Genomic DNA, 23,635 nt, shown 5'->3' with positions numbered 1-23,635 from the left:
AAGAATAAAAGAAAAAAACAGTCTCTTGTTTTATATTTGATTTCTTTTCACTGTAGTGAGAAAGAATATAAACTGGCTAGTTTTCTGGTTGATTTCTTCATTAAATCAGAATCTATCATTTGGTGTGGTTGTGAATAAGCTCAAATAATTAGCCCTTGTGGCGGTAGTTAAATAGTGGAAGATGGCATTTATAATAAATACCATTTATTGAAAATGGTGTGTCGTTTTTCTTACCATTGGCACGCATTCTGTCGACCACATGTGCTGTTATCATCTATAGACTGCGTAGCTTCAACCTTCACCTGAAAACATCATGTGGCCTGCAGGGGGGGAAAAACAGCGGGAGAGACGGGAGCTAATGTCCGGGTTCGCTCTGTGTCAGCTGACCAGGCGGCGGCCAATCAGGAGTGTCCATCTGATGTAAATAAACTGCGGCCGCGAGCTCATGTAACAGCTGGGGAAGAGCGGAAAACTGCGGGGAAACATGGTCGAGACGGCTGGCAGCGGTGAGTTGGTCTTTACCCTGACGATGCCTTTGTGACATTATTTTATTTATTTTACAAAAAACTAAGCGGCGTTTATGGAGGATTTTAGACAGTTCAGAGAAACATTCAGCTCTGATTTCTATTTTAGTCTGAACAACAGTGTGTAAAGCAAAGCTGCTCATAGAGTCTGGCAATCAGGCAAAGTTTGTCTATCAATTAATATATTAAATGTCAACTGTGACATCACATCAGTAACCTGTAAATAAATAGTCCTACCTGCTTTCCCTGTAAAATACATTCTTGTTATAAATACTCCAAATAGAGTAAGTAAAAAGTCTCCTTTGCGTATTTTTGTTATTTACTTTTATCATATAGTTTTTTCCTTTCTGTTAACATTTATTGCATGTATGTAAAATTTCTAAGGCATGAAGTTGATGTTTGATACCAAACAATGAAGTATTAATAATTCACCACCTGTTTGATAGATTTGTCGATGATGGAAATAATCATTAGCTGCTGCTTTTTGCTGCATTCCCTCCTCACGCCTTTTTTAAATCGAATGTAATAAAAAAAAACACAATAAACACAAGACACGTTTATGCCTAAGAGTTGTAATAGGGGGGAAAATGCACAGTCACTGTAAAGATGGATTATAACAGGATTATGTGTAATCCTGCAGCTCAGATTTTTTTCCTTTTTCAGCAGGCTATGCACCACTTAGATGATTATTGTATGAAAAGATATAAAAAAAATTGTTAAGGACATTTGGGGAAAAAAATCCTGAACCATTAGAAGTCACGTTTTTGTACTAAAATAACAGGTGGTCTTTGGGCAGAGCAAAACATTTCTAAGGCTAAATATAACTATGTTTTTATTTTTTAAGCCTTCACTACCAGAGTTAAATTAAAACAATAAACCAAAACCTTTTGGGGGGCATTTTAAATTCAAATTTTAAAAAATACCAGTTTAACCTTCAGTTATTAGTCATGCAGAGGCTGCACACCTGCTTCTTGTTTTGCAGGACTAACTTTTATTTACAGATGTGGTAATCCTGTTCCTCACAGTTGTGAAACTGTCCCAGTTTTGCCTGTAAAATAAAGACTCAATCTGTTTGCAGAGAAGAGGGAAACCAAGAGGAGCTCAGCGAGCGGCGGCCAACAGGTGAGAGTACAACAACTTTATATTTAAACAAAGCGTGGTGGGCCCATGCTAGATTCTCACAGTATGACAAGTTTGAATAAAAATACAGCAGTTTCATGATGTGGAAAAATGTTTAACATGTTCTAAAATGATTCAGAACAGGAAAACGACTATCATTAGTAGTCCTGCTGCTAGAATAATGAGGATTATGGTATGGTACTAAAATCCAGTGAATTCATACATTGACTTAACCAAATTGTAGGATAAACAAAACGCTAAATTAAGTAGCACCAATAGTAGTCAAGGGCTTTTAATGTATGTTGAATTTGTAACTTTTTGACTTTCTGCTCTGTAAAACAGTAGAGCTATCTGATACTAGCTTATTATTTTGTCGATCTGACTACTCATGTTGCTAGCCTGCAGTCTGCTGCTTAACAGATATGCTGAGCTTAGCTTGCCAACTCTTGTTTTCAAATAAGAGTAATGGGTTTGTTTCCACAGGTTGACGAACATTTTTTTTATTTTGTGACCAGAGATGTTTCCAAACCACTGAATTTGACTTACTTGTAAGCAATGAAAAGAGATTATAGCATGTATTGTTTTAGTCGGCTAACTGCCAGTGTGCAGCAAGAGCCGTGATAGGAGCATATGTGTTAATCTACCTTTTAATACCAACAACTAGCTCATAATAACTAATCTTTTATTGTAAGACTATATGTCAGCATGTATGAAATGTATGTATGAGTAACAAAGATGGTGTGTTTAGATTTTATATCATTGTTAACTATGACACAGATCCAGCTTCGCATGTTATGAACCAAATTGCAGTTTCTGCGTTAGTCGGAAAACGTTCTTATATCATTTGATATAGAAGTTTAAGCAGCAGGCAGAATGACAGTTGCACAAAAGGGTGGCTCACGACCTGCTCAGGTGCAACCATTCATTTCTTCTTTGTTTGCCTTCTTCTCTTGCTTTCGGTTGAGATTTGTTACATAATGGATCTGTTGTTGTCGGGTGGAGATCATTTTGTTGGTGACATCAGCGTTTGGTATGTTGTTGTTGTCTGCACGGCTTTAATAATGCAATCAGTAATCTATGGCATCCTAAGTTTCATTTTGTTCCAAACATTACTACACTGAAAAACTTAATTTGCACTTAAATTGCAGGTACATTATTTACCTCAAAGTGTCATTTTGGTCACAACTACCCGCTCTGTCAATTACATGCATGTGTTTTTGACATACTTGTTACCTAAATTCGCACGGCATCTCCACTGGGACCAGTATTTGCCAACAGGATCAGCTTGACTGGTTGCATTTTTTTACAGTGAACATGTGAAGCCCTGCAGGAGGCAGGAACAAAAGCTTAGAATGACTTTTACTTTTTGCAGATGACATTAAGAGTTCACGCCGTAGCTTGTTGAACATTCACCGCGTTTTAAAAAGCAATCACAAAGGTATCTTCAAAAAGAAGTGAGAGATCAGAGACTCCAGTCACGAGGCCTTCCTGAAAGCTGTGCAACATTGTTCTCACGGTGGCCATGGCTACTGTGAAGGAGGCCGGGGTTAAAAGCCGCCCTTTCCAGAAAGTCTGAGGAATGCGACTTCAATCCCTTGATTTGTTTCTCGCTGACTGAACTTGTCCTGTTTCTCACTGTGCAAAAGGAAAACATATTTTATTCTCTTTGAAGGCGCCGTTGGACAAGACGATGGCTTGTACTTTTGGCATTAACACATGTATGCTTTTAAATTTTGCATAGAGATCAACGTTTAGTTCAACAATGATTTTAAAACTGCAGTTTTAAATCACGGGGGATCTCGTTTTCTCATTATTAGAATCTTTGGCTTTGTTTTTTTTTTTTCTCTCCCATTATGGTGAATGACCTGAAGGCAGCACTTTGATGTTAAAACACTTGTAACTGCATAATCTTACAGATGTTTTCCTTCACCATTGTGTTTGTTTCATACACACCGATGTAGCCGGATATCAGCCTGTTCTCCTGTACAGGAGCATTGTTCACACCGTTTATTTTCCTTTTCCCAGGAGGCCGCGGGAGGACTGTGGGATTCTGTGAAGAAAGCTGCTTTTGTCATCGGATCTGGAATATTATTCTTGGCTGCCTTTGGGAACTCGCTGACATGGTACGATCTCTACAAAACAAAACTAGCAGCAGGCTGCTAACAACCCAACATGGTGGCGAAATAATAAACACACGGAGAAAAAGGACAGAATGGCAGGGGATAAAAAATAATAATAAATGTCTGGGAGGGTCAGGGCGGGACTGGAAAGAACAGAACAGGGCAAGTCCGAGCCAAGTGCATTGTGGGTCGGCTGTGGAAAGCATTGGGTTGGTCAAGACAAAGAAACCGATGACAGTGTATTAGACAAACTAGCAGCTATGTGGCTATTACATAACAAAACAGAGAGAGGTTATGAGAAGTAAATAAAAGAAATGGTGACAGAAAAAATGTAAATCAAATGCAAAAAGCTTCTCTGTTAGATATTGACATGATAAAACAATCAGAATATGATGTTGTGGAGTTTGATTTTATTAGATATAACAAGCTGAGACATGATCTGACTAAATGGAACAAGACGGGAGATCCCGTACAGCAGGTGTAGTTATGGACGTGTTGATTTAAAGATAACTGGACCCAGCAGTACAAGAAGGGCTGGGCGTACGGTATTATAGACATATCACAATGGAGGATAAAATGGTGTATGATGCGCCTGAAGGCCTGCCCGCAGGAACAGAGACATTTTTTGTTCGACCCAAGCCTCCAAAAACAAAACCAAAGTTCTTTCAGGATATTTCCTATTTTACAAGAGCTTGTGTGCAAAACTCCTTGGATGTCTTCATTGGTTTCTCCCACCTTCATGTTTCTCAGATGCGACACAAGGAAGAAATGCTGCCCAGCATATGAGCCAAGAACAATCTAAAAGAACTTCAAAACCTGTTCCCGTCACAGAGTCTGTCAGAAAGCTCCTATCTTAGCCTAAAAATTCCTACCTAGGAGTTTTAGCTTCGCCCTGCGATAGACTGGCGACCTGTCCAGGGTGTACCCCGCCTCTCAACCATTGGGTTAGCACCCCTCGCAACCCCACAAGCGATGGGCGTGTTAGAAAATGGATGGATGGAGTCTTCAGAGCTGCTGAGAGCGACTCTGAGTAAGGCAGACATTTTTATCTTAGTGAGGAGATGTGGTTGACTCTGCTTCTAGTAGGGCTGGGCGATAAATCGATTTAATTGATTAATTCGAATTTACAATTCTTTAAGATTTCATTTTTGGAAAATCTGGATTTTATTTTGCCAATACACTCATTGGGTTTCCATGAAGAGAACAGCATGTGATGCTGGATATATGTTTAGGCAAATGTATTGTCAAAATAATGTTAAGTGGAAACTTTTTTTTTTTTACCATAATACGAGGTACTTTATTTACTTATTTACTTTTTTTTTTACTTAGTTTGAAGTTCCCAAGTGCAGTGAAGCCTGTTCTTAGCTCAATGTGTAATACCACCAGCAGCAAATGTTTTGTTATATTTTCGTTGTTTATAATGGCACGGCTGCCATCTTGTTTTACAAGCATGTTTCACAGCTTGTTTTTAGTTGCACTTTGAATTCAGGTCAACTCCCTGACGAAATGCTTGACATAAAAGCAAGGTTTTAAAATAATTTCTTTAATTTCTTTTTATGAAACAAAAAGGAGGAAAAAAATCGATTAATCGGATTTGGTATGATAAAATCTGAGATTTATTTTTTAATCTATAATCGCCCAGCCCTAGCTTCTAGGTGTGATGCTGTCTTTTAAGAGCTGTGATTGGTTGATATTGCAAGAAAAAAAATGTTCGCTCCTAGTAATGAAAGAAATTAACTGGTAAGACTGGATTAAGAAATGATTGTCATGATGATGAAACTTAGCAAAATGAATTTTCACACAGCATCAAAATGTTTCAACGCACCTTATTCACGTCCTCATTATTTGATTTGCTTATTGTTATTTTTACTCTCAAGTCATTTTATTACTTTTATCTATTTGATATCAATGCGCTCTCAGCTGTCAGCATTTAACTGTGATTGGCTGCTTGTATAAAGTTGGTTGTATTTGGTACAGATGTAAAATGGAGAGAAATTATGCTTTTACGCACCAGCCAGGTGAGAAACGTGAACCTCTAAATGACCATTTAGGCTACTGACAATACAGAAAATACTTTCTCACCTCTTTTCTATATATCCTTTATAAATTTCTCCACTTTTTATTCATGATTATTCAATATTTTTTCCTATTATTTATTTATCCTCATTAAAATGACGTTTCTAAAGCTGCGTTTTTAACACACAATGGCGATGATAAAGTTTGTCTTATCTACATATTCATAAGTTTATGATAATAGGTTTATGTGCTCATTTCCTTCACTGTTTAGGAGGATCAGCCAATCAGCTCTCTCTGTTTCCACCATCTGCCCTGCTTCAGACACTCTTAAAGGCTCACTAAAAGTCCTCCTCACTACTCCTAACATTTATTCCCTTAGGAACGTTTTTTCTCCCTTTTTTACAGAAACAAAACATGCAAGAAATAAAGTGCTCAGCCTAAACTCTGACCTCTTCCTACAGGCACCTTCAGAATTTCTGGGGAGCTTCAGGCGACTTCTGGCAGAACCTGTGGACGAAGGTGTACCTGGCGTTTCAAGGTCATGATGCTACTTTGTTCTTCCTAGGTAAGACATGAGGACTGGTTAGTTTTTCTACTAAAACAGTTTTAGAGGACTAGTATTACCTGTTTTTTTTGACTTTTGGGTAGGGATGCACTGATACGACTATTTGGGCCAGTATCGATAGCCAATATTAACATTGCTGTTATAACCGATATTATACATTTCCTTACCTTTTCAACACCATGGAAGTAAGACTACGCCCCAACCCCATATAATCCTGCCAACACCCTCCCATCCCCCTCCTGACACACAAACAGCAACAAGATGGAAAGAAACGCTGGTTGCAAACATTGGCCTGGTTTTACTTATCAGACCAATACTGATGTAATAATGAAATTAAAAAAACTATTAAAAATCGACCGATACAAATGCAGATATATTGTGCATCGCTACTTTTGGCAGTATCGTGTTTCATAAAAAACGAAGCCAGAAGGCAGCTGTCAAATTAACTTGTTTGGGAAAGCCCAGCAGAACCATCGTTACGGTATAGCCGGTTCATAAAGTCCAGATCAGACCAACAGATCTGCCTCTAGGACGGCATCTCTACTGACGGTTTTCCATCGCATACTTTGTATCAGTGAGAAACTCTCAGTTGTGTCTTCATTGATCTGTGTCGCCGTTGTCTGAATCAGGTTAATGACTGACAGAGGAAAAATAAATTTACACACGTAATTTATAGTCCCATGAGGCTGCAAAGAAGGCCTCCTGTTTTTTGGCACCGAGCAGAAACAGGAAGTTCTGGTCTGGTATGTTAAATGTCAATGCACTGTCATGAACTGGTTTGCTCCTAATTAAGATATTATCTATGCATGAGATAAGGCCCAGACCTAACACATTACGAAAGAAATGCTTCTATTTGCCTTGTGAAATTTAAATGCATCTCTTTATAGTTAAAAAACATTTGTATGAAAAACACCTAATGTATCCCGTGTTACACTTATAAACAAAACCAGCTGTACTTTGTCCAAGTTACTTTAACAAGATGTTTGTTGTTAAAGCGTTTATTGGTTCTGACTGATACCTTACTGTGGTTTGACTTAAAACGATTGGATTCTTGTGGATTCAGTTTATTGGGTTGAAATTAAATGGAAATGTTCAGATCTAGGCTGAACTGATGGGTCCCTGAAGGATGGACTGGATTTAAAAGCATACTACTAATAAAAAGACAAGTGTTTACATCTCGGCTCCTTTTCTTGGCTCTCAGAGAGTCGATGATGAACAAAGAGGGAACCGTTTTCACCACCACCAGCATAAACATTTACCGACAGAATATGCCATCATCACTCTTTGTTTTATGTTTGACAGGAACCATGTTGGCCCCAACGTTGGTATTCTGGGCGTTAAATGGTCTCCTGCTGTTGGTGGACACCTCTGGTACACCGTCTTTCATCACTCGTTACCGCATCCAGGAGGACAAGAACAGTCCAGTAGGTTCCTCTTCCTATAAATACCATCTGCTTTCATTGTAGTTTACCATTTCTCACCAATTCTTGGTTCCTTCTCCAATGAACAAGGCATTTTGACCCAGGAGAGTGCCGTGGCTTCCTGAAGCAACCAACCTTAATAAATCGTCGCGATTATACAAGCACTGACGGGTCACGTCTGTGTCGGAGCAGTTCAGATGATGCAGATACGATGTACCGGCGTGCCTCTGAGCAAAGTCCATCTCGCTGTATTTGATTAGCGGTTGTTGTTGCAAACCGCAGAGATAAACTGATTATCTATCAGAGATTATATCCGGGAACACGGTGCCCACATGAAGCTCATTCTTTGATGTAATAAAAGTGCTTCGGGTTGTTTATCTCGGTGACCCATGCTGGTTGACGGTAGAATCCGGTATGTTCTGGTGTCTTAAAACAAATGTTAGCCACTGCTTCTGATGGTTCTGTTGGATCCCTTCTCATCGTTTTGGAGTTCAACATAATCCTTTTGTGTACTGGTAAAATAAAGTATCACTGACTGTTAATGCAGTCATGGGGATAAACTAAGTACACCTGGGGACTGAGTATGTAGTAGACCTAGTGGTCCATTTGGGACTAGACCCACTCTTTGTTTTGCTTCAGTTCTCTCAGGTTTGCAGACATTATCTTAGGCTCCCACAGTATTTCAGTTAGTTTGGACTGTGACTGGGCCATTGCAACACTTATTTGATTGTGAATACTAAATCAAAACTGGCCCTATTACTTAAATTAGCACTAAGTGAAATCTCACCACTAGGGGCGCTGTGGACCATAGTCTGTAGACCAAAACAAGATGTATGGCAAGCCACGACTCTCTCTGCCTCCAAAATCTAAGCAACAGACCAGTTATCCACTTCAGTTCGACAACTTTTGTCACAATAAAGAATGTTCTGAGTGTATATGAGGATCACAATGGGCAGCTCACATCAAACTATGCTGTTAGCTGGGCTCACGGCTACTCGCCTCACAGAGCAGTAACGCCTGGCCCATTGCTGGTCAAGCTCCAAAAATTAACCCACATGCCACAATTGTAGAACTTATTTAATGATATCAACATAGCAAAACAAGATTGTAGCACTGACAAAAACAAGCATTTGACTTAATGCTGTTACTTGCCAGTCTGGAGGAGTAAAGCTAGCTCCAAGGCAAACCGCAGCTGCTACTGCTCTCCAAAGGAAACCTGAGGCCAATGTTAATCCTCTCTTTGTCTCTCTCCTTATTCTGACAACTGCTTTGCCAATGATCGTTGTTTTTTTGTGGTAACAACGGGTCCTGATCGTCTTTAGGTGAACGCGACGGTAGCATTTTATGGACAGGGAGGGGCTAAGCCCTGAGCGGCAGCTGTTCACATGCACGTACATGACGCCCCGGCCGGCCCGGCTTGTAAGCAAGAGACAACACAGGCATAGTGTATGACGTCAATCCGTACTGCATCTAAAAAGATACCTTTAGTTCTTCACAAAACATTTTTTTAGTTCCATTTAAAATAATTACATTTCCCCTTTTGCTTCTTTAAAAGCAGGTTGCCCAATGATTTTGTGGGGCCCTTTATTGCAAATCAAGAGTTTGGTCTCGTCACCACATGCTGTTCAATGCAGTAAAATACGTATTGATTAATAAACTGTAATCTGTGATGATAAACTGCATCAGCACCAACTTTGATCAAAATCTGAACACTACTGAAATCTGCAAAGTGCAAAGTTCGTCTGTGTTGACTGTGGATGTAACCTACCTGTTTGCAACACGGGTCCGTCGGTTCAAACCGACCACGAAATGTACCGCAGTTTACACAAAGCAAATTTCAGAAATTCGTTTTTGTCGTGTTTAGTAAAAGTAAGCTCATATCTTCCAATAAAACTGATCATACTTGTGTAAAATGAAATTAAAATGATTTGGAAAATGTTTTGGAACATGGATGAACGTAGACAAAGCTGCTCCAAATCCAGAAAACTGAAAACATTTTTTAAATGAGTAGATATATTGTGTTTTGGACTTTTTGTTCCGTATTTGCTGAGAAGAAACTCGTCTCCTCCGGCAGGTTGATCCCGTGAAGCTGAGGCAAGCGGTGAAGGCCGTCCTCTTCAATCAGGTGTTCATCTCAGGACCCATGGTGGTGGCCGTCTACTGCCTGATGAGCTGGAGGGGCGACCCCTGCGGCCCAGAGCTGCCCACCTTCCACTGGGCCCTCATGGAGCTGGCCATCTTCTCCATCTTGGAGGAAATTCTGTTTTACTACTCGCACAGGCAGGGAGTCTTCGCTTTTTACTGCCACACAGCTGTAGTGACCAGGCTTTGGCTTGTGAGTTTCACTCTGGTGAATTTTCTCTTTACTTCTCCTCAGGTTGTTCCACCATCCCAGCCTCTACAAGCATTTCCACAAACAGCACCATGAGTGGACCGCTCCCATCGGAGTCGTCTCCATCTACGCTCATCCTCTGGAGCACGTGGTATAGCTGCGCTTTGCTGCATTTTTAACTCCTCTTTCTCTGTAGTTGTCACTAAATCTCTATTTTAATGTAACAGAGCAAATGTATTTGTTCACAAAAGATACCCTTTGCTTCCAAGATGTCACTTTAGTCTTGATCAGTGGCTATAAATAAGGTGTGGTGATTTTAAATGGCATGTTAAAGTTTATGCTAAGAGGAACTGCCGTACCTGAGTCATGTGGTGGGAGCAGAAACGCTCAGGAGCTGCTTTTGGCACTTCTTGCTGGACGTTACCAAACGACTCCTTTTTCTTCTGCCGTCAGATCTCCAACATGCTGCCTGTGATAATGGGGCCGGTTGTAATGGGCTCGCACATCACCACCACCACCATGTGGTACTGCCTGGCTCTGGTCAGCACCACCATCTCCCACTGCGGCTACCACCTCCCCTTCCTGCCCTCGCCCGAGTTCCACGACTTCCACCACCTCCGGTGAGTCTTCACTCAAACATTTACAGTCAAAAATTAAAAGTGAGCAGAAAGAAGTCGACGTAATTAAAACAGACAGTTTTCCCTCAGCCTGGATGAGCCGTTGCAGGTCGTTTGCTTCATTTTCCCAAAGTTTAGCTTCAGGTTTTCGGGGACTGGTTATCGTTGGGATCAGTACAGATGTGTGATGAGCAGCCTGCTTGAAACGTCTCCACACAGTGGATTTAAAGAGACAAACACTTTTAATTTGACATACAGTCTGGTCCATATACAAACCCTTCGGTTCAGGAGCTTAAAAGTAATTTAGGCAATTAAAATAACTGAAAATAAAATGTTCATTTCTTATATGTAGAGAGTCTGGATTTTGTAAGGGCAACTGCAGGAACCCTGCAAATACATCTGTGCACCATACAGATTTATTGAGATGCGTTGCTGTTGTCAAGCAGGTTTAAAGTCATCTTTTAATGTTATTTTAACGTGTTGGTGTGGCACTGACCACGGTCCAGATTTGAATTTGTAGAGGAAGCAAAAGATTAGGGTGATGGCAAGAAAACCTTCGAAACCTTAAAGACGACTAAATCCTAAAAACGCCAAAACAGATACTATTTTTAAACTGTTTGCTCTTTAGGGAGACGTCTGTCTCATTTCTTACCAGAACCAAACTTCTTAGCTGAATGAAAGTTTGAAATCTAGATCAACCAGAGCTATAAATACTTTTAAGCTAATCTGTATATTTGGACACATACCACTATATTACCATAAGTATTTGTTCTCCTGCCTCGACTCTCATATGAACTTAAGTAACCTCCCATTGTTGATGTGTGGGGTTCAATACCGTCACCTTCCTAAAATAATGGGCCAAGTCATTTTTTCAGAAAACATACAAAACAATACAGCGATAACTTAAGTTGATTTTAGGCAAAAAATAAATAAATAAATAAAAGACATAGGCCATTATTTTTGCAAGGTGGCGGTATGATAGATGCAAAGCGTCCAGAATAACAGCTTCAAGTCTTCTGGGAAGAAGGTCCAAAAGGTTTTGGAGTGTTTTAAGGGAATTTTTAATTTTTCTGTGAGGTCAGACACTGATGTTGGACGAGAAGGTCTGGCTCTCAGTTTCTAATCTATTTCATCTCAAAGAGGTTCTATCGGGTTGTCAGGATTATGTGCAGACCAGTCAGGTTCATCCACACCAGACTCTTCCATCCATGTCTTTATGGACCTTGAGGATGAAGGGGCCAGCTCCAAACTATTCCCACAAAGTTGGGAGCATGGGGGTTGTCCAAAATGTTCCTTTCACTGGAACCAGGAGGCCAAGGCCGGCTCCTAAAAAAATAGCCCCACACCATAATAAAATTACCGTTCTTCTGGCTACCGCCCAACCCAGACGCATCCATCAGATCGGCAGATGGAGAAGAGCAATTCGTGACTCCAGAGAATGCGTCTCCACTGCTCTGGAGTCCAGTGAAGCTCTGCTTTGCTCTTGGTGATGTTTGGTTTGGAAACAGATGCTCCGTCACAGAAACCCGCTCCATGAAGCTCTCTACTCACTGTTCCTGAGCTAATCTGAAGGACACGTGAAGTTTGGGCGTCTCTAGCGATCGTCTCTGCAGAAAGTCGGCGCCTCATCACCGCGACTACTTTAGACAACATAGTGTAGATAACATGGGTGTGAATAGTGGAGATCAGGGGCGGTTCTAGACAGGGGCCTACAGGGGCCTACAGGGGCCAGTACCCCTGTAGATCTGGTTCTGGCCCCTGTACTAAAGACATATCAAATAAATTCCTTATGATGATATATACTGACAAAGATACCGTAACTTATTGGTCACTTGGACCATTTGTATGTTTTACCTTTACAGTTTTACTCTAATAACTTATAAATTAAGCTGTTCCACGTTTAGCCCCAGCCATCTTGAGATAGGATCAGGGGTCTACAGCGTGCAGCTCCAGAGCCACACTTGGATCTTTGGCTCACTTGCTATATTAAAAGATGAAATATTGACCTGTTTAGTGTCCCCCATTAAAAAAACAATGGCCCCACCCTGGCCCCCCTGCTAAGCTTGGTGTAAAACCGCCACTGGTGGAGATGCTGAAGCTCCAGGAAAAAGGGGGTAAATTGTGATTTAATTGCCACTGATGTGTCCTTCAAGATTCAATAACACAATTTTAGGTTTTGCTGAGATCATGACGCCCGTCTCTGGTCACAAACCAGTTAGGTTCCTTTTTTAATATCTAATATTTATCTCAGTTTTCCAGCTGAACTTTGCAGGATAAAAAGTGTGGACTTAAAAAAATAAAAAAATAAAAAAACACTCTGAACTGCCTGCGGCTGTCCGACTCACCCTGACCTCTCTGCTGCCTCCAGGTTCAACCAGTGCTTCGGCGTTTTCGGCGTTCTGGACCGGCTCCACGGCACCGACTCCAAGTTCAGGCAGACGAAGCAGTACGAGCGACACACCCTGCTCACCAGCCTCACCCCCCTCACCCAGAGCATCCCCGAAACGCCCAAGAAGGGCCAGTGATGACCTGCAGCCTCCGACTTTTAGACTCTCGGGGTTAAACAGGTTCTGGTTTGATTTAACTTCTCTTAACCGGAGTTTTAGCCTGTGAAACCACACATCTTTTAACCTTGATTTTATTAATGTAACCCAATTATTTCATAAAGGAAATGTTGATCATCTCCTACCGTCCTCGGCTCATAGTGATGTAATTGTGTTACGGCCGCGGCTGTTTTACTGTAGTGCTGGATGAAAGCGTTAATCCAGGGTTTGTGTATTAATTCCTGATCTTTTCTAGCAGCACTTAAAGCTCGCCAGGTTTCTCTTCTGATGCGTTCACTTGTAGCTCGGATAGAAGAGACTCCGACAGAGGAGCAGCACTTTGGACTCAAATGTTAAATGTGTCTTTTTGTAATTGTGGACCCAACTGTGGGGAACATGCAAAATAAAGTATGTCAGAATAATGTTCTATTTTTTTTATTTTATTTGCTTAAGTTTGTATAAAGTTTGCCACCGTGGTTCAAATTTCCAACCGATTCTTTCATCATAATTCTGAAGAAAAGTGGAGAATAAGTCAAACCTTATGAAAGGCTTGCAGAAACAAATATATGTTTCACTCGTGGCACCGTATGGAGCTAAAACAGTGACAGCTTGCAGTGACATTGATTTGGCATTGTAAAATCATACAGAAAAATTAATTATATTTATATTATATAAATATGTACTATATTCTAATTTTATTATGCAGTTTTTTTCCTTATATGTTTTAACTTTCACTGCAGAGTTCCTTCACCTACAACCTCACTCCAAGCTAGTTCTGCCTTCAGGGGGCGGGGCTAAATTGAAGGCCCCTTCAAGGGCTGTCAGTTTTTACAATACTCATTTACCTGCAGTGAACTTATGGAAAGCTCCGGTCAAGTACAGCTGCTCGACCACAAGAAAGGGTATTATATTCATTAATATCATCTTAATTAGCTTATACAGCTAATAATTGTAGTGACATGGAGCTAAACTAGTGACAGCATGTAGACGATGAATACTGGAAAAACGGACGGTCCGTGAAGGGGCCTTCAATTTAGCCCCGCCCCCGACGGCAAAACTGTACCAGCTTGTTGTGACGTCATAACACATCATTGGAAAAAAAAAGCTGCAGCATAAAATTATATTTTTTTAGTTTCTAACAATGTTTGAGTTTTCGGTGTTTCATTTTTCAACGCCAAATTTCTTTTTTTGATGTCATTGCAAGTGTTTTTTTAACGTTTAACTTTACAATCCAAATCTCCCTTCAGTGTCGCTGCAAGCTGTCACTGTTTTAGCTCCATAGCACCAGCAGCCTCCTTGTTCTGCTTTGGAAAAATACTTCATCTGTCCATCCTCGTCCTTCATGCAGAGTTTCAGTGGCTTCTTGCCTGCGTTCCGCTCACATGCCCAACTGCTGCCGTTACAGAGCAAGCTCTGCACTGGTGGCAGCATAAATCTTCAGTACATCTCAGCAGGAGGCGGTCCAGGTGCTTTGTTTTTGTGTGGTGATCCACAAAACCTGTAGCAGCTCAGTGTTGATTTTTTCCCACCACATCTGATCATCTTACAACCACTCAATAGTTTATGGGCTTTTAAACTTATTCAGCCGTCTTCACTACGATACCCCTAGATAAAACCTCATGCAACCAATTAACGTCAGAAATCCCCTAATTAGGAAACAAGACTTCCTCTGTAATTCAATTTCAGCTCCTGTGTAGATCCCAGATGTTTATCAGTGAACATCTGCCTCAAAGACCAAGAAGCACAGCATAAACGGTCAAGGAAATAGTTTTTTCCTATTTCTTTCCCCATTCCTATTTCTTTTTGTATTTTTTGGTATTCATTTTGATCCATTGTAGATATGAAGATTCACTGTATATAACTGAATGAACCTTCCCTACTCTGCACCTTCTTGTATGAGCCGATGTGACAAGTAAATTTCTCCATTGTGAGATCAATAAAGACCATCTTATCTTAAAGCTTAAGGCAGGGTTAGATTCCAAAATAATATCCTAAAGTTTTCAATAAAGTGCAGCCCAGCTGGAAACTTACCAAACACACGGCTGCATCTAGCCTCATAGGCAGGAAAAGGGGAACGTTAAGCAGAAGCAGCCAATAGGTTCTCGGTAACTCTGGAGGAGCTGCAGGGATCCACAGCTCCAGTGGGAGAATTACTGGACAACTATAAGTTTGACAGACACCATGAAGGGAACTCTCCAAACATGAAGAAGAAGCTGCGTCGTACGGCGTAAAATAAAATCCACACTTCATCCAAAAACAATCACGTTTTTTCTTCTTCTGCAAAGACACGGAAGCTGATGGGGAGATGGATGCAGTTCTCCATCCCATCTGACCTTCTAGACTCAGGTGGAACGACTACATAAAGTTTTTACCTGGAACATTTCTTAGTGATGCACGACTTTGTGTTGGCCTATAAGACACAAGTCCGAATGGAAGACACTGAATGACCATGAAGTTAGTGTGAAAATGGGTTTTTATACTGAAATAAACACAAATATAACTAATCTTAGTAGGGTTGGGTAACGGTAAACTACACAGCTTAGGACACTTTAGCAGCCAGTTAACCTTACAGGTGTTTTTTTCTCACCTGTGGTAAGCAGGAGTACCCGGGGAGAACCCACACATGCACCGGGAGAACATGCAGACCTGCCACAAAGGCCCGGCTGGACCCCGTCGTTGCTCCGAACAATAAAAGGTTTACCTAATAAACACCAGGCGGGATAGTTTACAACATAAAGTCGCCTAAAACGACTGAATCCTGAGTTTCTGCGTTTGGACCGTGGATGTAGGCCCAGCCAACACCTGCTGGGACGTCTTCATCACAAACCACCACACACCAGCTGCTGTTTTAAGGTTTTTTTGTCCGTTTTTTTTTTTTTTTTTTCTTTATTAAAGGAAAAAGCATAATTACTACAAATTACAAATAACACTAATAGCGAATCACGTCAGCCTACAAAGCAGATATTATGAATATTAAATGTTATAATACAAGATCTCATTCAAGTATTTTACATTTTTTTCCACTTTATATATATTTTTTTGTTCCTTTTATCCTCATTTCATCTTTTTTTTTTTCCTCATGACAAGCCTAGGATAAGGAAATGAACTATTTGAATGCTTCAGTTAGTTCTTATTCATATGGCTTCATGGAAACTTGTCCTTTTTTTTTTGTGTGTGTTCAGTCTCATAAGCAGCCATATTCCACCAGATCCCCAGCCAGGATCTTGAATCTTTCTGTCCCCCGCCCAACTGAGCAGGCAGCGCCCCCTAGTGTTTATACGGGGCAGCTAGCAGCAGTTCAACGCTGATCAGGAAGGCCGTAAACTCCCACATGAACATCGATTTATTCCCGTCGAATGTCTGCAAACAGGTGATGGTCACATTAGAGGGAGGGTCCAAAGAGGAGGGGGGGGGGGGGGGTCAGTCATGTCCGCAGCGTTAAATGCTTCCCCGTTTCTGGAAAGACGATTATTTTATTTTTTTTGTGTGTCACTTTTCCGTTTCCGTCCATAGGCTCCAAAAAGGCTGATCTTCTGCTTTTTTAAATTTTTTTTGTTTGTTTTTTTTTACATCCAGCTGAGACTGAAAAACAAAAACGGTGATGAAAGACTGCAACATGCACCTTCAGAACAGACGGGCTCCATCATTACGACAGCAAACAGGACCGGAGCGGTGAAGGAAAACAGGCACAGGTTCAGCTAAAAACACACCAGAGGACCTCAGCGACACGGCAGCATGTCAGCAAAACCGGGACATCGCCGCAGCGTCGATTTGAAAATGTGAAACTCGTGTATTTGAAGAATCGTTACACAAAGAGCGACAGTGTTTGTTCCTGTTAATATCGAGGATTATGGCCATGCAGCTAACAGAAACCCAAACGGCGGCTTCTCAGGAAATGGAAATCAAGTAAATATGAATAAGACCAATAAAAATCTTTTTCTTTTTTTTTTTAAATGCCTGCAAATTGTTACATCCTGGATGATCACGAGGAAGACTGATGACTCTTTGGGTCTCGGGGTGAGAAACAAAAAGCTCAGGAAGATGGCATATCAAAGGAAAGTTGTGTGAAAGGAAAAAGTGTGATGTGAACAAGCACTTAATTAACAAACTGTCCCTCTTCAGACTCTGATTTCCAGACTGAGGTTCAGTGTGAAGGCTCAACAAGCCTTGACACCATGTCACCTGCTGGTTTTGGTTCTATCCAGTCTAATGTCAGCGCAGCCAACCACCAGGAAATATCCCTCTGCTGAAGAGTTTTATGACGCTCATCTCATTTTCCAGCAGGAACCACTGCATTATACGTTAAAGCTCAATAATAATCATCATACTGAGAAAAAAAAAAAAAAAAAAAAAATCAAATTCCTTAAGTGTCTAATGGTGCTAATTCGCACCATACTTATATTTATCCTAAAGGTGGGTTAAATGTTCAAATTAATAATCACTAATTTAACATCTGGTGGAAAATTAAATATAAATTCAGTGATTAAGGGGTTTTAATTCATAGGATATACAGATTTTCTTTGAAAATGGATTTTAAATTTTCCTGAGCTGCAAGCCATAATTAAACTTAACAGAAACAAACACTTTTGAATCAAAGTACCGAAATAAATACTAGGGCTGGACAATTAATCACATTTGAAATATAATCGCAATTTAAAAAAAATGGAATTTCCAAATCGCATAGCTCTGTAATTTTTAGCTACGTAACAATTAATGCAGAAGACGCGTCCATTAGATGTCGGTAAAATGTTTAAAGTGGGTTTGCTCCACATAAAAGGGAAGAGAGTTGCAGTAGTGAGTAAATCTAATTTTATTATTTATTTTAGAGTTTATATAATCAATACTTTAGCAGAAACCTTCAGGAATCTCACCCTAGCATTAAGTACCGGTCAAACTGTTTAATACAGACTTATTTGTTGGCTGCACTTTCTGTTCAACAAGGATTTATGTCCAACTCAATTAAAAGCTCTTGAATAATAATATTCTGATTAATAAAGAATTAAAGTTCTGGTTTAAATAATCCTGGTTGGCAAACATCTTAATCTACAGGCCATTTTTGTAGCTTGTAGTTAATGCAGAGAAAAGGCTAAATTAAATCGCAATTATAAATGAAATATATCACAATTTAGATATTTGGCTAAATTTTACAGCCCTATTAAATACGATTGTCAGTGATGGTCTAATTTATTAAAATGTTAATCATTTTAAATTCTCCAGGCAAACTCAAACCTTTCACAGAAATTCCCTAATTTCTTGTCTAATTCAAACCCTGAACAACTGAAAACGAACGTGACGTGAAGAAAACACTCGGCTGACGATTTAATAATCAGTTTGCCTTGTTGTCGCTGGAAATCTTGCTCCCCATTTTGGCAACTTCCTAAACTAAAAAAATAAATCAGATTTTATTGTGAACAGCCAACTTTCAAATTAAATGTTCTGACCCTCAATTGTTCCTCAAGTCATACCAGAAGCCGTCTAAAGCAAGTTTTTGAAACGAACGCTAGAAACACAGCAAGTTGAAAATAAAAAGCAAGAAAAAAAAAAAAAGTTAAAAAGACATGTAAGGCAAATATATAATGTGTTCTATAAACAATAAAATGAAAGCAGGGAGCCGAGGTCGCCTCTCTTCATCTGTTCTGTTTCACATTTACACAATTGTTGAAATAAATCCTCCGTTTGGATATCATCAGGTCCGGATGCATTTTCCCCGCCGCCCGATCGTGCTCGTTAGTGTTCATGCCTTCATGATGATTCTGGTGGTTTAGCATCGGATGGGCGGAGGAGGAGGTGGAGGAAGGAGGAGGAAGGAGGAGCACCCTGAAGGAGGTCGTTTGTTTTCTGAGGGGGAGGGTGACCACCTTCCGTCAGGAATCTCAGCGCTCGTAACAGATCCGACGACGCGTGGAAGACGGTTCACAAACGGAGACGGATGGGAGCTGCAGCACCACCTGGTGGCCGCCGCTGGAAACAGCCGCGAAAGAAACGTAACAATAAGTGGGGCGTCGGAAGCAGTAAAACCATCAAAATAAGGCAACCTTTAACAATCTTGTCCATAACGAGAGGCGGAGGGGGGTGGGGGGGGGAGATAAGTCTTATCATTTGGCTCAATAACAGCTGCCCCCCCCCTCATAGTCCAGCAATAAAGGAAATCAAATATATCTCGTGTTGAGCGCCGTAACGGAGAGAGAAGCCTGCGGATGGAAAGCTTTGTCGCTCGGTGCGAACCCCTTTGGTCCGGATGGATGCGGGGCCGGTGGCAATTAGAGCGAGGGGGTGGGGGGGGGGGGGGTGGGGGGTGAAAACCTTCCAGTCAGCAGGATCAGAGGAGCAGGGAGGGGGAGGAAATATATCTGAACCGGTCCGGTAAAAGTTCCATCCTTTTGTGATTCATCATCCAATTCAAACTCCTACAAAACTTAAAAGTAAATCAATGAGTTTTTTTTTTGTTTAAATCTGATCAAATGAATGAACGAACGCAGAGCCCCCCCCCCCCCCCCCCCCACTCCGGCGGCGACATGCAGCCGTGGTCGGGTCGATCCGTGCAGCCAGTTGGTGTTCCCAGGAGTTACTTGAGCGTTTTGGCGTCTGCTGCTGGATCCGCAGAGGGAGCGGCGGGCTTCTGGTTCTGGCTGGCGGGTTTGGCAACATCCCTGGCTGAGGGTCCGGCGGCGGCGGCTGCAGCGGCGCCGCTCGCCTGGCTGTGGGGCCGGCTGGAGGACTGGGAGGGATGGCGGCGCCGGCCGTCGCCGCTGGACGGGTGTCTCTTACGCCCCCCCTCCTCCATCGGCGGCTGGAAGCAGAAAGAAGCGGCGTTAATAATCTGTGAGAGCGGCGCTCTCTACAGCAGCGAGCCCGGCGGACCGTCTACTCACGTCGATCCTGAAGTCCTCCAGACGTTTGAACTTGCTCAGGCACTCCTGCAGCTTGGGGTCGATCTCCAGGTTCTTGGCTTTGGAGTATTTGAGGAAGGCCCAGAACTTCTCCAGGCCGTAAAGCTGACCTGAGATCAGGGAGGAGGACAGTCAGCGACTGGCAGTACGGCCATGTTTAGTCTTATAACTTTAATATCTAATGTTTTTATTACTAAGATCAACACAGCCCTGCAAAGTGGAGTGAAACCAAATGTCTGAAAAGTGTCCACTGTTTTCTTCTTAAGTTATTTTTTTTTTGCATCTAGGTTAAAAGGTTAAATCTCTAAATTGTTCTTATTCTGCATACCTAGAACCAGAACTAAACAAGGAGAAGCAGCATTTAGTTCCTATGCTCCGCTTATCTGGAACAAACTCCCAGAAAATTGTAAAGGTGCGGAAAGCCTGAGTTCCTTTAAATCAAGATTAAAAACACATTTGTTTAGGATTGCCTTCAACTGTTCTAGTTAACTGAATCACCACTTTTTTCTTCTTTTTTTTCTATCTACATTTTATTCCTACTTGCTTTTATTCCGTTTTATTCTGCTATATTTTAATCATGTAAAGCACTTTGCATTGTCTTTGTACTAAATTGTGCTATATAAATAAATTTGCCTTGCCTTGCCTTACTCAACCACGCCACATGTTTTGCATTTCTCCTCCACTTCAAACTGGACTTCTTAGGGTTTTTTTTTCTTGCCCCTCTCCAATGAAAACCAGGTTTGTGAAGAGAAAAACTAAGAACTGTCCCGTTATCCAATTCCCCCACCTGAGCTGGGGATCTCTGCAGCTCCTCCATAATGATTGGAGCTTGCTGTGATTACGACAGGCGTCCTCACTTTAATAAGGCTGGGTCCATCAGTGCAGCATCCTCTGGTTCTCCAGGTCACCCAGTGGTTGGAGCATCTTTTTAGGGGTGTATGCGGCACTTTGTGACGCCTTTTTTACACTTTCTCTGTATTTTCTACGCACCCAGAGCGGCTTTTCCCACCAAATTTGTTTTGGGAGGTCAGGCATACAGTCAACCCAGCAGAGCTGCAGAGATGGTAGGGAGGTGCGCTTCTCCTCCCAGGTGTTCTTCATAGCAAAAACTGAACTAAAAAATAAGTACAACTTTCTTGAAATTAGAGTATTTGTACTTGATTTGCAGGAAAATATTATCTGCCAATCTTTTGACCCCTAAAATAAGATAATTAGATATACAGCACTTGAAATAAGATGAAGATGAGTTAGTTTAAGTGTAAAAATCTTATTCTATTGGCAGATCATCTTATTTACCAGCTCAAATCAAGGAGAAATACAATTATTTCTTGAAAATTTTACTTATTTTTAGTTCTGTTTTTGCAGTGAGGCTTTTCTGGAGCCACCGCTGATAAAATGCCTCTGCAATCGTCTAGAGTTCTGATCGGTTCAGGCTAGTAAGCGCTATGGCTCTGAGGATCTGGGTTTCTATCGAGCTTTTCTGTTTTCCCCGCCGGCACAGCTGAAGTGCTGCAGATTATAATAACGTTTATGATCAACAATATCAGCCAATATTGCCTAATCTTCTCCGAGATTAGGCAACAAGCATCTGGAGCAACTCTGGGTTTTAACAGAGCACCAGATTCATTTACTTTTTAAATCCACGCCTTATTTTTCTTCCACCTCAGAGAGATGTGCTGCCCTCTGCTGGCCCATCTCGTAACATCACAATAAAAACGTCTCCTATTCCTCGGCTTTCTCACCTGCTTCGTAATCTTTCATGGTTTCCTCCTGGAAGTCCTTGAAGATGTCCGGTCTGAACTTCCTCTCCAGGCCGTAGCTGTAGTACCTGAACAAGCACTCCAAACCGTACCTGCAGCACACGGCCAATGAGAACTCGTCACGCAAATCAAAAAAAAAAACGGTGAGGAAGAAGAGCGAGGCGCTCGTTTTAAACCAGCCGGGTACCTGTAGCCCTCTTTGCCGTCCTCCACCACCAGCTGTCTGAACTCCTCGTACATCTTCCTGTTGAAGTGATCCCGCAGGAAGAACGACCAGAAACGGAAGAGCGTGTTCATCTCCTGCGATTGGCCGATTCCGAGCCGCTTCCTCTCTGTGATTGGAGGAGATAAAAGCCGCTCAGTTTTCGTGTGCCGCCGGCGTCTGTTTTACCTGAGCGTCGGCGGAAAAAGGCGAGGGGAGGCGGACCGTTGAGGCAGCGCCGGCGGTACTTGTGGTAGACGTGTTGCGTGAAGCCGTTCTCCTTGAGCAGCTCGTGTGACGGGTGCTGGAACTTGGGGAGGGACTGAGGCGTGCAGCCGATGTTGCTCAGGGCGGGGGTGCCCTCAGACGGGCTGGCGTTGGAGCTGAGGGAGCAGAGGGAGGAGAGGAGAGGAGAGTGAGAACCAGGCGAACATCTGGAGGTCTCAGGGAGCCACAGCTGGCAACAATTCCCATAAAATAAACACTTCTGACGCATCTAGTTATCTTCATCTTATATATTGTATATCTAAAAAAAGAAAAAAATTTAATCTGAAAGAAAGTTCAGACATTTTTTTTTTCAGTTTCAGATCTTTTAGTTTATTTTTTTTTTGCTTTTCAAACAATCATTAATATATGGAAGAGGATTAGGGCCACTCAAAAAAATTTTTTTTTTTTTTTACTCAATTCTGACTTTTTCCTCAGAAGTCAGAATTCTGACTTTAATCTCAGAATTTTGACTTTTTTCCTCAGAACTCTGAGATTAAAGTTAGAATTCTGAGAAAAAGAAAAAAATCAGAATTAAGTAGATCTTTTTTTTGAGTGGCCCTAAAAAAAGAAAAAAAATTAATCTGAAAGAAAGTTCAGACATTTTGTTTCAGTTTCAGATCTTTTAGTTTAATTTTTTTTGCTTTTCAAACAATCATTAAGATACGGAAGAGGATTAGGGACACACAAAAAAAACATTTACTTAATTCTGACTTTTTTCTCAGAACTCTGAGATTAAAGTCAGAATTCTGAGAAAAAGAAAAAAGTCAGAATTGAGTAAATTTTTTTAAATTTATTTTTTGAGTGGCCCTAATCCTCTTCCGTATTAAGAGCCTGATTTAACTCCATACATCTTTTTATTTCACCGTCTAGTTTTATTGCTGTTTTCTGTCTTCACTGATTGTGTTTTTTTTCCTCTTTGTACGCTGACATTAGGTTTCCTGAAAGGCACCATGAAATAAAAAAAATAAATAAAAAAATTCATTGATTTATACTTTGTTTCACCAGGTCTCCATGGCGACCATTAGATGCCATCAAAGTGCCAAATGTTGGTTTTGCCAGCTTGCATACAGTGTCAGATATAAACTCCTTTTTAAATACAGTAAATCTATTCCTTTAAATCGAGGGGAAAACTAATTCTATGAAAATTTACAACTATTCTCACCATTTTTGTGGAAATTTAGTATATTGAAGTTAGAATATTAGGTGTACAAAAACATGAGAACAGGGAAGACTGCAGTCTGCACTTTAGTAAGTGTTCT

The 23,635-nt window shown here is 41.1% G+C and overlaps 3 protein-coding genes across 6 annotated transcripts in view; 1 reads left to right on the top strand and 2 right to left on the bottom strand.

Moving 5' to 3' along the window:
* The window catches only part of LOC105939372 (core histone macro-H2A.1), a 42,260-nt gene extending 42,006 nt beyond the window's left edge, over positions 1–254 (bottom strand). The window contains exon 1 of one of the 2 annotated variants that reach the window (XM_012881488.3): positions 235–254. In XM_012881488.3, coding sequence (XP_012736942.3) covers positions 235–247 — 13 coding nt within the window. In that variant the 5' untranslated portion in view covers positions 248–254. The remainder of the gene's footprint in view (positions 1–234) is intronic. The other variant, XM_021308044.2, reaches the window with a different exon arrangement.
* Positions 255–389: 135 nt separating this feature from the next.
* On the top strand, positions 390–13,684 carry faxdc2 (fatty acid hydroxylase domain containing 2). Its single transcript, XM_036142845.1, has 9 exons — positions 390–506; positions 1,603–1,646; positions 3,669–3,766; positions 6,241–6,344; positions 7,647–7,768; positions 9,840–10,045; positions 10,143–10,248; positions 10,551–10,717; positions 13,083–13,684. The coding sequence occupies exons 1-9, from the start codon at positions 485–487 to the stop codon at positions 13,237–13,239; spliced, it is 1,026 nt and encodes a 341-aa protein (XP_035998738.1). The 5' UTR covers positions 390–484; the 3' UTR covers positions 13,240–13,684.
* A 6,043-nt stretch (positions 13,685–19,727) lies between these two features.
* larp1 (La ribonucleoprotein 1, translational regulator) overlaps positions 19,728–23,635 on the bottom strand; it is a 68,379-nt gene continuing 64,471 nt past the window's right edge. For all 3 annotated transcript variants that reach the window (XM_036142843.1, XM_036142842.1, XM_036142844.1), the window contains 5 exons: positions 22,335–22,492; positions 22,095–22,239; positions 21,890–21,999; positions 20,130–20,257; positions 19,728–20,047 (listed from right to left, as the gene is read on the bottom strand). In XM_036142843.1, coding sequence (XP_035998736.1) covers positions 19,823–20,047; positions 20,130–20,257; positions 21,890–21,999; positions 22,095–22,239; positions 22,335–22,492 — 766 coding nt within the window. In that variant the 3' untranslated portion in view covers positions 19,728–19,822. The remainder of the gene's footprint in view (positions 20,048–20,129; positions 20,258–21,889; positions 22,000–22,094; positions 22,240–22,334; positions 22,493–23,635) is intronic.

The sequence above is a fragment of the Fundulus heteroclitus genome, chromosome 11 (genome assembly GCF_011125445.2).
Source record: "Fundulus heteroclitus isolate FHET01 chromosome 11, MU-UCD_Fhet_4.1, whole genome shotgun sequence".
Classification (NCBI taxonomy): domain Eukaryota; kingdom Metazoa; phylum Chordata; class Actinopteri; order Cyprinodontiformes; family Fundulidae; genus Fundulus; species Fundulus heteroclitus.
Note: the sequence above shows the minus strand (reverse complement) of the source record. Positions and strands in the feature narration are given on the sequence as shown.

Coding starts and splice junctions, on each gene's coding strand:
- faxdc2 (XM_036142845.1), top strand. CDS start 485: ATGGTCGAGACGGCTGGCAGCG. Junction 6,345..7,646: donor TGCTACTTTGTTCTTCCTAG/GTAAGACATGAG, acceptor TATGTTTGACAG/GAACCATGTTGGCCCCAACG. Junction 7,769..9,839: donor AGGAGGACAAGAACAGTCCA/GTAGGTTCCTCT, acceptor CTCCTCCGGCAG/GTTGATCCCGTGAAGCTGAG.